The sequence below is a fragment of the Geotrypetes seraphini genome, chromosome 10 (genome assembly GCF_902459505.1).
Source record: "Geotrypetes seraphini chromosome 10, aGeoSer1.1, whole genome shotgun sequence".
Taxonomy (NCBI): domain Eukaryota; kingdom Metazoa; phylum Chordata; class Amphibia; order Gymnophiona; family Dermophiidae; genus Geotrypetes; species Geotrypetes seraphini.
The window spans coordinates 90909643-90924915 of NC_047093.1; the positions used below are offsets into that span (position 1 = coordinate 90909643).

Genomic DNA, 15273 nt, shown 5'->3' on the forward strand with positions numbered 1-15273 from the left:
ACGTGCAATAGCTGTGCCTATATCCAGCCTTAAACCAAAAAACGGAGCTGTGATCAGCTGAGCTAGCGGCACTGCCAGCAGGACTGGAGCCCTGATCAGCTGACCTGGAAGGACTCATCGGAGCCATGATCAGTTGAGTGGAGCCTTAGGTATCCGAGCCAATCAGGGCCTTAAGCTCCTCTCGCTGTATTCCATGTGATGCACAGGGAGGGGCCTAAGGTCCTGATTTGCTCAGATGTCAGACCTTAGGCCCCTCCTTGTGCAACACATGGGATACAGAGGGAAGAGCCTATGGCCCTAATTGGCTCAGAAGCCTAAGGCCCCACCCAAGGGGTGGCTTCTTAGGTGTCTGAGCTAATCAGGGCCTTAGGCCCCTCCCTCCTTAGGCCTTAGGCCCCCTCCCTCCACATGATGAACCAGGGAGGGAAAGGCCTGCCATTTTGGAGTGAGCTTACGTCCTGCTACAACGTCTCTAAAGAGGTACAGGTGGGAGTTCGGGGGGTGACGTGGATGGGAGGGGACCTCCAGTGGCAGGAGGGAGTGAGCTTCCCTCCTGCTGTATTGCTGCCGCGGTAGTGGTGGAGGTTGCATCGGCAGGAGGGAGTGGGCATCCCTCATACAGTTTTTCACTAGTGCGAGGGGGGGTATCTTCCTGGTGCCACATTACTTGGTTCGATGGAGAATGCTGTCATTGGTGGGAGGGGCTTTTTATTCTTTTTTTAATGGGGTAGATATTGTGCATATGTAGCATGCACAGCATTTGTGCCCATTAAAAACATAAATTTAAAAAATAAAAGGTTTCCTGCCTGAACAGCTGAATGGCAGGAGCCTGATTTGGGGGCTTCCCCTGCTTCTCAGCTGTTCGGGCTTCCCTTGCTGGCTCTGCGCCTGTGTGAGAGTGGCCCTCACAGCAGTCAATCAGACGGTAGAGACGGGGATTATGATAAACATCCACGTGAACAATTTGTATGCAAACTTTTTAGTGCATCAATAGCTCTTTTTGAATCGGCCATAAAATCAGATCAGTGCAGACCCACACGGTTTTACCAATCTTCATAGTGCATCTAGCCCTTGGTGTGGCCCTCAAGGTCTGTGGTTGCCCACCACTGGGTTACAGAGTGTGAGATGTGTCAAGTTGGTTGGGATATAGGGTGAGTGTGAAAAGGTGTTAGTAGGGCAATTGTTCCACAGTGTTCTCACTTCTTTTCTCCCACCCATGTTCTACCTTGCACTTTTCCTGCTCCCCTTCCCCTTCCTCCTTCCAAGCTTTGTCCCTTACAGATTTTAGACAGCTACTTTTCTTCACCACAGCCATGACACCTACTTTTCTCTTCTCTATCACAGATGCAAGGATGGCCCAGCCTCTCTGTCCTATGCCATGGGATTTGAGATCCCCATGAAACAATCAGCTGATCTCTACACTATAGATAGCTCAACCTCTCCTTCCTTTACTGTCTCTTAATGTTCTTTACATATAGATTTGCAAACAAAGCTATATATGTTGAGCCACGACGCAGCAAGCGTGCTCAATGTGGACAGATGGATGAACAGACAGAAATACCTTCCCTAATAAGTGCTATCACTCCAAAGAAACATGCCTACAAAATGCTTTGGAAAATCAGATGGATAAACCAGGTTTGATTCATTTGTTCCTTATGATTTGGATCCACTATGGTGGAAGGACAAGTCAAAACAATAATTCTAAGTCCTTGGAGTTGTTTTTCATGTGGGGCATTACTGGACTATATCATAGTGTGGTCTGAAAATAAAGTGAGAAGAATTCAAAAGAATTGAAGAAAAACTGGAATTGTCCAAAAATAAATAATCAAATGCAAGTGGAGGACAAAACATATCAAGTATAAATTCACTACCAGACCTTAATTTCCCCAAGGCATTGTTTTATTCAAAATTTTCTTCATCCCCAATGAGGATGAAGAAAATTTTGAATAAAACAATGCCTTGGGGAAATTAAGGTCTGGTAGTGAATTTATACTTGATATGTTTTTGTCCTCCACTTGCATCTGAAAATAAAGCGGCCACCTGATTCCATGTCAGATAGAATAAGCCATGGCTGCCCAAGTCCAGTCCTTGAGATCTACTGGCAGGCCAGGTTTTCAGGATATCCACAATGAATATGTATGAGAGAGATCTGCATACCAAGAAGGCAGTGCAGGCAAATCTCTCTCGTGCATATTCATTGCGGATATCCAGAAAACCTGGCCTGCCAGTAGATCTCGAGGACCGGACTTGGACAGCCCTGGAATAAGCTAATCCAGTCCCTACTGCATGCATGGACTTTTAATTCTGATTGTCCCACTGAATTTCTGAAGAAAACCCAAACTACAGTTCCATGAAGAGTAAAGCCAGCACTGGATTAGCCTGTTCTGTATGACATGGAGTCAGGTAATAATCTTACATAGAAATTCCAAGAAATGCTTATGCCTACATTTGTGGAGTTTAATTTTCTTTTCTTTTTTTAAGTGACCAGTTGATTAGGAATCTTATACTGGATCAAGGAAAATAACTTACCTGGCTGGGGCACAAGAATTTTCAACCCATGATAGATTATACTCAGGAAGTTGGTGGGAAACTTGACTATCTTAGATCAGTGGTTCTCTAACTTGTCAAAGGAGGAACCACCAATCAGTCATGTTTCCAGAAAAGTGGTAGGTGAAAAGAGGCAAAGAATTTGCCTACTAAGAGATAGACAAAAATTGCAAATTCAACCACATATCTGGTTTAAAATATCTAATTATTAATAAAATAAATACAATAAAACACGCCATGGCCACATTTGGACATCATGCCTTTATCAGGTGTCAAAAATTAACCATAAAAACAACATTATCTGGCACAGCTGCATCACAGGGGCAAAGGTGCCCTACTTAATGAACTCTAATGTACTGGATTTGGAATACTGGGGGGGGAAATCCTGGTTCTATAGTATATGATGGGAGTGGGGAAGGAATACATCCGGGGAGGGAGGTCGCTCTTGGGGGGTAAGGGGGAGGTTGTTCTTGGTATTGGTTGTTGCTTTGCATATTGTAAAACTTGATGACCAGTTGTGTTGTATTGCTGTGTGTTTCTTGTCATCAATAAAAATTGTTTAAACATTAATGATATTCAAATGAGGAAAAAAAAAAAAAAAAACTAAAGCCAAAAAAATTTTTGGTAATTAGTCCATAAACTTACTATGGTACTTATTTTAGAAGTGCTATTTGTGTTTTGGACCTCCATAAACTAGCACTTGGGGCTCCTTTTACGCAGGTGCGCTAGCGTTTTTAGCGCACACACCAACTACTGCCTGCTCAAGAGGAGGCGATAGCGGCTAGCGCACGGGGCATTTTAGCGCGTGGTAGTCCGCGCATTAAGGCCGTAACACACCTTCGTAAAAGGAGCCCTTAGATGTCCATCATGCATAGACATCTAAGTTCCAATTTTGCAAAGTTGGCAAATGGACTTCGAAAACTGAAGAACATATTTGTGTCAAAGGGGCATTGTCTGAGCATAATTTGAAAACCATACACTATTGAGGCATTCACTAAGGGCTCCTTTTACAAAGGTGCGCTAGCATTTTTAGCGCACGTACAAGATTAGCGCGCACTAATGCGTGCGCTAGCTGAAAAATTACCGCCTGCTTATAAGGAGGCGGTAGCAGGTAGTGCGCGTGGCATTTAGCACACGCTAAGTGTGCGCTAAAACTGCTAGCGCACCTTTGTAAAAGGAGCCCTAAATGTCGACAAACATACAACACTTCACTCTATCATGCTGATATATTATATATCACAACGGGGATTCTCAGAACGCCTCCCTGTCCAAACAGGAGCGGCGTAGCAGCATTCTTCACTGATTCCACCCAATTATATGATATGAATTAATTTTGTACTTTTTTTTGTATAATTTTTTGTTTGTTTTGTTATAAATTTATCTCAATTTCATATTAAATACTAAATTCTCCATTTCATTTCATTTCCTAAAAACGAATCGTATTTCAACTTAGCTTTATGCTGTTGTTGCACTAGTGTCGTTGCACTAGTGCTGTGGACTAGTGCAACAACAGCAAAAAGCTAAGTTGAAATATGATTCGTTTTTAGGAAATGAAATGGAGAATTTAGGGCTCCTTTTATCAAGCCGCGCTAGCGGGGTTAACGCGCGCAACGTTTCATCACGCGTTAACCCCCACGCTGGCCTAAAAACTACCGCCTGCTCAAGGGAGGCGGTAGCGGCTAGCGCGGCCGGCGGTTTAGCGCGCGGTATTATGCGCATTAAACCGCTAGCGTGGCTTGATAAAAGGAGCCCTTAGTATTTAATATGAAATTAAGATAAATTTATAACAAAACAAACAAAAAATTATAAAAAAAAAAAGTACAAATTTAATCCATATCACATGGGTGGAATCAGTGAAGAGTGCTGCCACGCCGTTCCTGTTTGGACAGGGAGGCGTTCTGAGAATCCCCGTTGTGATATATAATATATCAGCATGATAGAGTGAAATGTTGTATGTTTGTGAGCATAATTTGGGCAGAACCAGGGGAGGCCAAAAAATAGACATATCAGAAGGATTCCAGGAGATAGACCTGCTACACAGGATGTTCAGATTTCAGAAAAGGGCTGCTATTGAACAACAATCTTCTGGAAGTCACTTTCTGGAGCCGCCAATGGTTGGAGTCTCCTCAAAAGTGAAACGGGCAATGGTTACTGGGCACTATGACAGCTTCAGGAGAAAACCAGCGACTCGCGTTTCTAAAATGGTTGATTTAACTGTTTATGCTCCAGCACATAAATGTCTTTGTTGCCATTTCATAGCACAGAAGTTCATGTGCTACCGCAAAGATGTTTATGTTCTTGTGTTGCCTCATTGATATTTTAAAAACAAACAGGGGAATTTTACGCCAACCAATAGATAAGATGGGACAGAAGGCAAAATACTTTCAACAAAAAAATCTCACACCAAAATGAGTGTCCTCATGTTTAATATTGCAAGTATAATATTTAAATCTTGATTTTCATGTGATTTTCATGTGCGCCATGTGGTAATAGAATATTCTAATTCTAACAAGATTATAATCATAGCACATTGCAACCCTGGCATAAAAGCTTCAAGTAGCTCACTAGGGGGTCCTTTTACTAAGGCGCGCTAGATGATTTAGCATGCACTAAACGCTAACGCGACCATTATATTCTACTAGTATTTTAGCCCGTTACATTAACAGGTGCTAGCTGTCTGTCTTTCCCCCTCACTTCCCTGTGCAGCAGCCACAGCAGCATTCTCTCCCCCTCCATATCCCTGTGCAGCAGCATTTCCCCCCACCCTACTTCCCTGTACAGCAGCATTTCGATCCCCCCCACACTTCTCTGTGCAGCAGCAACAGTAGCGTTTCCCTTACCCCCCTCTTCCCTTCCCGCGGTCCCAACAAAGCTGCTGTTTCCAGCAGCGTGTGCAGCACTCTACACACTTCTACTGCCCTGATTTACTCTGGCACATCCCTGATGTACGGTCTGCGTCTATGTATGGCCGTTTGGAGGAGGATGGGCAGGGGAGGGCTTCAATGGCTGGGAGGGTGTAGATGGGCTGGAGTAAGTCTTAACAGAGATTTCGGCAGTTGGAACACAAGCACAGTACCGGGTAAAGCTTTGGATTCTCGCCCAGAAATAGCTAAGAAGAAAAAAAAAAAAAAAATTTAAATTGAATCAGGTTGGGCAGACTGGATGGACCATTCGGGTCTTTATCTGCTGTCATCTACTATGTTACTATGTTACTATCAGAGATGCGGCAGAGAAAATCAGGGCAGTAGAAGGCCCCGAAGCAGCGTGTGTAGAGTGCTGCACACGCTGCTGGAATCGGCAGTTTTGGAGTCGGGACCGCAAAGCGGCTGCAGTGTTTTTTCGGCGCTTCCCTTCCCGCCCCGCGAGGAGTTGCCGCGGCTCCTCTCGATCCCTGCCAGCGTCGGAAGCCTTCTCCGCCGCTGGTGAGAGGAGCCGACTATTGGGGAGAGCAGGGAGTCCAGCGCTGGTGGCCAGCCCTATCGGCCAGTGTAGGTAGGCGCTGGGAAGAAGGCTGGGGACTCACGCATGCGCACTCCTGCGGCCACATACCTACGGATCATGGAAGCAAGCAGTTAAGAGTGCGCATGCGCGGCTAGGGTTTTATCATATAGGATGGACACATTAGCGATTAGCGCACGATAAATTGGCTAGCGCGCCTTAGTAAAAGAAGAGGTAGTGTTACTACAATATCTCTTAAATGCAAAAGTAAAAATTCAACCACTTATTTGCAAAACTGTTGACTGGAATAGCGGGTAAACCCTGGCTTTGACACGAGTCGTGTTTTGCGACTGCTACCTCAGGAAGCCGAGCAATAGCTACTTTTGTCCTTTTCCTTCTCTTTGATTAATTAACATTTTTCAGTCCTTTGACCGTGCCACTTCTAAGTTTGAAAGTGAATGAAGACTGCTATTCCAGTCAACAGTTTTGCAGACAAGTGCTTGAATTTTTACCTTTGCATTTAAGAGATACGCAAGATTTTTTTTTTTTTTTAAATTTATTGACTAATTACAATTCTAGTTTTTGTCTTACTTTTATAGTAATTTTGAATCCTTGACAAAGGCATGATGTCAAAAAAATGGCCAAGTTGGGTTTTATGGTGTTTTATTGTGTGAATACAGTTTGTACTTTTAACCAGATTTGTGGTTAGATTTGGTATTTTTGTCTAGGGGCTCCTTTAACGAAGCCGCGTTAGCAGTTTAATGCACGTAATAGCGTGCGCTAATTTGCCGGCCGCGCTAGCCGCTACCGCCTCCTCTTGAGCAGGCGGTAGTTTTTCGAATAGCGCAGGGGTTAGTGCGCGCTACAAATGTGTGTGCGATAAAGCCACTAACGCAGTTTTGTAAAAGGAGCCCTAGGTTTTCAGGATAACCACAATGAACATACATTAGATACATCTGCATGCCTACTATCTCCATTATATGCAAATGTCTCTAATACATATTAATTTCAGATATCCTGTTTGGTTGGTGCCCCTCCAAGACAGGTTTAAAAATCGCTGCATTAAAGATAGATTGACAGAGGCTGAAAAATTAGGCTGTCCCTACAGCTCTATGTCAGTATGGAAAGGCTGATCCAATCCTAACAGTACATATATGAGTCAATAGTTTTAGTTATTTATGAAACTGGAATTACACCTATAATTCCAGTCTGCTCTGCATGTAAAAACCAGGACTGGCTCAGCCTCTCCATACAAACATGAAGCCAGAGATGGGAGACCTACAGTCATTATACTTCAGTTTTCAGAATAGCCCTAACAAAATTGAATGAGAGAGATTTTCACACGCACTGCTTCATGTGTATGCCAACCTGTCTCATGTATATCATAGATATTCTGAAAATACACACAAAGATGTCCAAGAAGACAAGCGGGCGCCTTCCCTTCATATGGTAATTATATTGTAACCTATGACATTTTAGGCCCTCTTTTACTAAGCTTCGGTAGAGGTTTCTATTGTGGTCCAGAGTGCTAGGTGCTCCAACGCTGCTCCAACACTCATAGGAATTCGTACTACAGCTTAGTAAGCTGTAGAATGAAAGGGCTAAACATGATAAGAGATATGGATGGGGGGGATATGCTGAAAGGCAGGCATACATATAAATTGTCATACCAATAAAATGTTATCTGAATGTCAGTCATCCATTTGAGTTATTTGTCTCAATGCTTCTCAACCCTCTCCTAGGAGCACATCTAGCCAACTGGATTTTTAGGATCATCACAAGGAATATGCAAGAAATAAGTTTGCAAGTAGCAGAGATGTATCTCATGTATATTCACTGTCACTCTGAAAACCTGACTGGCAAGGTGTAACCCTGGGAAAGGGTTATGAAGACGGATCAAATCTTTAGTCCAGAGCAAGAGTTCTCAAACTAGTTGACAGGACCCAGGCAGCCAGTAAAATTTTCAGGATGTACCCGATGACTATGCATGAAAGACCTACATGCATACTGTTTTCTTTTTATTCAAATCTAGCTCATGTGTGTTGATTAGAAAAGCCTGGTCCTAGTCCCACAGATCATCAATGAACACCACTGTTATAGCCTCTCCATCCTGAATCTCTTTATGCTAGTGGTTCTCAAACTTCTCCTGAGGGACCCCAAGCAACTGAGTTTTCAAGTTATTCACAATGAATATGCATGAAATAAATTTGTGTGCAATGGAGACAGCCTATACAAATTTATAAATCCATGAATGTTCATTGTGGATATCACGAAAGTATAACTGGCTCAGGGTCTACTAGTACAGGTTCAGGGACCTCTGCCTAAAGGGAAAAGGGGATAATCCGCATTTAAAGCAGTGAGGGATGACCCAGGATAAGTAGCTGCAACCCAGGAAGAATTCAAATGCTTTTATCACAAGCATGCAAGGCTTACTTTTACAGAATAAACACAACGGACATTAAACTCGAATGAGAGCATCGACAAAATATCAGACGGCACTGAGAAACGGTACTAAAATTATTGGACACACAATAGCAAGCCCCAGCCATCAAAATCCAGTAAGCAGAAGGCAGAAAATTGTCAGATCTGGGTAGGTAGGGCAAAAGGTGTGAACAATTGAGGCCCAAATTCTGTAACCAGCGCCTAAAGTTAGGCGCCTATTTCGGAGGGGGCCAACTAGACAGGTGCCTATCTAAATTGGAGAACAAGCTCAATTAAGCTTTTTAATCAGCACTGATTAAATATAGGTGCCTATCAAGAAAGCACAATTCTGTAAGAAGGCACCACTAAAAATGTAGGCGTCCTTCCCAAAAAATAGCCGCTATGCATGTTGGGCGAGGCCACGTGTTAGGCGCCTTCTTACAGAATCCTTGCTCTTAAGCGTGCTTAAGCGCTCGCATGGGCGCCTAACTTTTAGTTGTGCCTAGAGCTGTCCTATTTATTGGGCGCCTCCAAAATAGGTGCCCAAATAGGTGCCGCTCAATGCGATTCACTAAACAGCACCCAATTTTACTTGAATCGCGCTGAACAGTGCCTAATTAGGCGCCTAACTTTTGGGCGCTTCTTATAGAATTTGCCCTTGAGTCTCAACATATGGCCTGTCCTTCAGGCAGAGAAGTACATAAATGTTCTTACACAGGTGCAAGGAGAAATCTTTGATAAATTAGGACCTGGTCTCAGCGTCCCAGCATCTATGTTTCTATGTTTCTATCTACTGATTGTACAAGCAGAACGGCGTTCTGTTTACCATAGGTACCAGCTCTACGGATGCAGTGGATGCCTGAACATCCCCAATACTGAAGAAACCCCTTCACTGTCTGCAGAGGGGGTAATTTGTGTTGAAATTAGCACTTCCTATCATTTTGACAAGTTGGGTTCTATGCTGTTTATTGTCATAGGTATTTTAGCTTCACCAAAGCTGGCAAAGAAAGGGCCTGTGCTCCAGTTAGATATAGTGGTCTGTGTACTACTATATGTAATAGAGATCTTCTGTGGGATGCTTTTCTAATCTGTGAGATAAGGAGGGGACCTCCTGTGGTCTATATAAGAGGTCCTTCTACAGCTTGTGCTAATTTTAAGTATAGAGAGGGACCGGCAGTCTACGCCAATGTCTGTTATAGAAAAGGAATTTAAATGTATAGGAGTGTTTTGTAGAAAAGGTAATTTCCATTTTGTGGCCATGTCATGTAGGAAGACTGTTCCTCTACGCTCAAGCATTAATTGATTTTCAGAGAGAATTTTGCTACTCTGGTAGGACTATTCCCTTTCTTCCAACTCATCCCTCTCTTCCTGACCTGGAAATTTCTATGCAATGTGTTCCAGAGTTGGAGAATCGAACTCTCACAGCCCAAAAAAAATTTGCTATCTAAGTCTGCAAACTGGATTTGGCACAGCAAGAAGCAGCCACAGAAAGACATTTAAAAACATTCAGCACATGATGGGATGATGCAATGCGATGAGCCTGAATGCCATTGACCTGCAGCTTTCCTTGTGCCCCAAGGGCAAGCACTCACCTATTAGCACTTCCCACTTGCCATTGGCTTGCGATACCTCATAAGCGCAACGCATCTCGCTGAAGGCCACACCTCCCAGGATGAAGATGATAACACGGGGCCCGGTCCTGTACTCCCCAGGGGCCTTGTTCTTGTGCCAGTGTCCGTAGCGTGCACTGGAGGACAAATTTAATATGATGATCACCTCAGACATCAGCATTTGCAGGTTCCAAGGAGGGAGACCCATATCAAGCTATAAAATCGCTTCTCAGGTCCTTCAGATACTCAGCTCAGATGAGAGTTTCCAGCATCATCAGAATGAATACCGAAAGGCCTTATTTGAATGGATGAATTTGCATATTTTCCATGACTCTGAAAAGCAGACCTGTCTGTACTTCTGCAGACCTGCTTTTAGGAGCTACTGCATTTAACAATTTAACAATAGCACATACTGGAAATGAACATGGAGATTGAGAGTACAAAGATGTGAAACCTGGAGGCCTACTCCACTCAGCACCGGAGGTCATTGTATACATAAGTCACTTACTCTCCTTGTGTATAAGTTTAGAGGATAAATTTAAGAGATGGAATTTTATGCTGGATTATTCATGTGTTCTCAGATAGCAGAAGACAGCATTTTATAACAATAACTTGTACTTTGCCTAGAAATTTATTGATAGACGATTATATCAAATTTTAATAAAACTTGAAACTTAAAACTGTTCCTGTTCCTCCTGTCATGAAGGCAATGAACCTCTGTAGCTCCTAAGGTCATGAGATGTAATTCATCGATATTTGAAGTCCGCGGGGCTCTGCAGTGATACCACTGCAAAACTCATTTCCTGAGGACAGGCAGTAACTCTGCGACCAGGAGCCACAGGACAGACATTCCCTAAGGACAGGCAATAACTCCATGACCAGGAACCACAGGACAGACATTCCCTGAAGACAGGCAGTAACTCTGTGACCAGGAGCAACAGAACAAAAATTTCTTGAAGACAGTACTGCTTGACCAGGAGCCACAGGACAGACATTGCCTGGGAAGTTAGTAAATTACTCACGGATTGCCCTAGGCCAGGGGTAGGGAACTCTGGTCCTCGAGAGCCGTATTCCAGTCGGGTTTTCAGGATTTCCCCAATGAATATGCATTGAAAGCAGTGCATGCAAATAGATCTCATGCATATTCATTGGGGAAATCCTGAAAACCCGACTGGAATACGGCTCTCGAGGACCGGAGTTCCCTACCCCTGCCCTAGGCAATAGGAACAGTTCTATGATGTTTTGGTATGAGAGGAGCAATGATACCTACCTGACAGCAGTGGTGCTGTAGGTGGGATTTGAACGGTTAGAAATGTAGGGGTAATGCTTTGTATCCAGTTTATCATCAATGATGTCCTGTGTGGAAAAGAGGGATTGAGGGTCAACACAGAGCAGTGTAAAACAGATCTGCGGATGCAATAGTGGACACTAGATCAAGTGCCCATCTGGGGGAAAGCTCCCAGTTTCCTCTAGAACCTTGGTCTTCATTCCCAATCTGGAGCTTTAAGGTGTATGGATGCACCTTCTTGTCCAGTTAATCTGTCTTGACTAGATTGTAAGCTCTTTTAAGCAAGGACTGTCTCTTCTATGTTTTGATGTAAAGCATTGCGTATGTCTAGTAGTGCTATAGAAATGATAAGTAGTAGTAGTAGTAGTAGTTAATAAATAAATACATATCTTTAATGAATACACATGAATGAGATTTGTATATACAGTACTCCCCTGAAATTCGCAGGGGTTCCGTTCCGGAACCCCCGTGAATTTTGCAAAACTGTAAATGCGTTTTTTAGGCAGGGAAGACAGGAGAGGGCAGCTGGAGAGGCAGGAGAGGGCTGCTTTGACACATAGCTCCTGATTGGTATAGCCCGACTTTACTACAGGATGAGGTGGTCGGAGCAGACCGCGAATGACTGGGTCCGCGGTTCACGAACCGCAAATGACTGGGGGAATACTGTAATGAAAATAGTGGACAAACATCTCTTCCATGTATATCCAGTTTGACTATTGTATCTCAGTATATAATGGTCTTCCACATACAGTTTTATAGATACATGCTGACTCTCAGTTTCTTATTGTTCAAGTTTACATTATTAATCATGACTTATAAAGCTTTTTACAGTAGATTTCCATACTATCTGTACTACCTTTAGATTCCTTATATTCCTGCTGTCTAGATGTTCACATTAGAGATTTGCACGGGGACAGAAATCAAACCTGTCCCTCCTGGAATCAAATCCCTTGCTGCAAAGGGAATGGGAAAGGAGGGAGAGAGAAGGGGAATCCAGGGTGCATCTCTCCTACCCCCTCTACTACCAAGTGCAATGTTTCTCCCTCTCATCCCTGTACAGCATTTTTAATCCCTCCCCACCAGCCCCCATATGCCCAACATTTTTCCTTCTATAAACCCTCTCTAAACCAAGCTGCATCTCTTCCTCCCTTCCCTCCACCACCATGTTCAACATTCCTCCCTCTTGCATCCCTTTCCATCTTTTTATTTATTTAGCCCATCCTCCCACAGGAGTTCAGAACGGGTTATAACTCAGGTACTCAAGTATTTTTTCTATCTGTTCCGGTGGGCTCACAGTCTATCTAATGAACCTGAAGCAGTGGAGAATTAAGTGACTTGCCCAGGGTCACAAGGATCACTGCAGGATTTGAACCCACAACCTTAGGGGCTGAGGCTGTAGCTCTAACCACTAAGCCGCACTCTCCTCCATCTCACCTTTCCCTCTCCATCACACCATCCAATATGTCTTCCTCTCTACCAGTATCATGTCCGACAATTCTCCCTCTTTCTTCCTTTCCCCCTGTTCACCATCTCTCTTTCCCTTCCACTCTACACACCTATGTCCAACAATTCTCCCTTTTTCTTCCCTCCCCCATGGCAGCATCTCTTTCCCTCCCTTCCCACTACCTAGTACTCAGAAGTTTTTACTCACTGATGCTTATTTAAGGCTCGTTTTGTGAGTTCTCTTTTTGGATATGAACAAATCGAATGTTTTTTTAATACTTGACCAATACAGAGCCCATGTCAAGTCAATTACTGTATTTCCCCATATATAGTGGGTGCGGCTTGCAAAACTGGGGTGGCCTATACAAGTTTAAAAAATCATTCCCCCCACCTTACCCCCCTTGCTGAACGGCCTGAATCACTGCTGCCTTGAATTGCGGACAGCGGTGCAGAGCAGCAGAGATCTTTTCTATCTCCATCCCGTCCCTACGCTGCTTCCATCAGTTCTCTCGGGACTTGCAAGTCTCGCGAGTCCCACGAGAACTGAACTGAGGCATCGGCACGCAGGAAGCAGCACGGGGCCGGGATGGAGATAGAAAAGATCTCTGCTGCTCTGCACCACTGGCCGCGATTCAAGGCGGCAGTGATTCAGGCCATCCAGCGAGGTAGGTAAGGTGGAGGGGATGATTTTTAAAACTTGTATAGGCCGCCCCAGTTACTGGTAGATAAGCTATGGCTAATACAATAGAGCAGCTTATCTACCAGTTGTTAAACTCGTGATATAGACATTTTTTGCGGCCTATCAAGGAGGCAGCCTATATGTAGGGAAATACGGTAATAAAGAGAAGTCTGTTGTCCCATTCTGAAATACCCTTGGTGCTTTTTCTTCTTTGAGATAAAACTATAGAGCATATCACTATTAAATTCATTGTAAAGATGTTTCAAAATGAGTCAAGAGGACTAGTGGGATATCCCTGCTGAGGTCAGCCAGCTTCAACTTTCCTGTTGCACTCACCTCCATAATATCTTTAACCACAGGGGTCCATCGGGAGAGCTGGTAAGTCTGCTCACTGATGCGCTCCTTCCGATCTGGTTTGCTCCTGCGCCGCAGGGTAGACTGGACACAAAAAACATTCAGTAAAGCTGGAAAATCTCAAATCCAAGTTGATAATTTGTAATACTGGATTTTCTTTCCATTACAGCCTGTGGGGTCCATATACAGCCCATGGGAGTCAGTGTTTCTACTTTTAGATTGATTTACCATTTTCTAAGTTTCAGGTCCAAAACAGTGTTCTTCAACTGCCAGTCCACGATGCGATCGATGTGGCGTTATCTTCGAGCCAGCTCCCTCTTCCTAACTGATTCAGTGCACAAAGCCACGGACAGTGGCTCCTACGGGCAACCTGTGCCTGAACCGGAAGCCTTCTCTCTGACGTTGCAACATCAGAGGGAAGGCTTCCAGATGAGGCACAGGACGTGCAAGGTGCAATTAGTACTATTATGGGGGTGGGGTCTGGGGTGGAGATGGGTAGAGATGGGTGGGGTCTGGCCCACGACTTAGCCCAGTGTTCTTCAACCGCCGGTCCACAGACCGATGCCAGTCCACAGAATAATTCTTTTATTTCTGCCGGCCCATAGGTGTAAAAAGGTTGAAAAACACTGCTCTACATGGCGCCGTTGTCAGTGGCCATCTTAAAAGCAGTCACTGATCACATGTCAATCATGTGGTGGTGCCATGTAGAGAATTGCATCTCTGGAAAAGGTATGCACCGGAAATGTAGGCCAGGGTTTTCAAGGCCTACATTTCCAGCGTGAATTTAACATGAATTTAATGTGAATCGCACCAAAAGTGGCGTTAGGCACCTCTGGAGGTGCTATTCCAGTGCTGTTTTTTAAAGGCACTGGTAGGCCCCTGGAAATATCTTTTAAAAGGCATTTCCCTCAACTTAAGCACCAGCAGGGCGTCTACCAGCACCTAAGTTAAGGTGCTGTTTATAGCGTATGGCCCTAACTGTATAATGTCATGGCGGTCAAACACGATACTTACTCTCTCTTCTACTATACCGCGCTAGCATTTTTAGCATGAGGAGCCATGCTGAATGGCCTGCGCTGCTCCCGACGCTCATAGGAACTCAATGAGCGGTCGGGAGCAGCGCAGGCCATTCAGCGCGGCTTCCCACACTAAAACCGCTAGCGCAGTTTAGTAGAAGAGGGGGTTAGTGGCAATATCCAGTTAAGTACCTCTCAATATCACGATGGGACCAGTCAGCTGGAGTTAACCAAGAGCCGCTCCTATTCAGTTAACTCCTATTGAATATCGACCCCCGTATTCTCTGTTCTAATCCTTTCTTAGGCATTAGTACTGGATAAACTTTCAAAAATATTTACTTTGAAAAGAAAATCGGGTCAGGGCTGGCTCAAAGGTTATAGTACCCTGAGCCAATTTCACTGCAGAGGGAAGCTGGCATTCGGTTGCTACTAGCAAGCAAGGTAATGTTTAGAGAGCCATGAGGGAGAGAGCAGAGG

General features: G+C 44.2%; 1 protein-coding gene across 3 annotated transcripts in view; it reads right to left on the reverse strand.

The window, feature by feature from the left end:
- The window catches only part of STXBP1 (syntaxin binding protein 1), a 203423-nt gene that overhangs the window by 31584 nt on the left and 156566 nt on the right, over positions 1–15273 (reverse strand). For all 3 annotated transcript variants that reach the window (XM_033959889.1, XM_033959888.1, XM_033959890.1), the window contains exons 16-18: positions 13763–13864; positions 11287–11372; positions 9999–10153 (exon numbers count right to left, since the gene is read on the reverse strand). In XM_033959889.1, coding sequence (XP_033815780.1) covers positions 9999–10153; positions 11287–11372; positions 13763–13864 — 343 coding nt within the window. The remainder of the gene's footprint in view (positions 1–9998; positions 10154–11286; positions 11373–13762; positions 13865–15273) is intronic.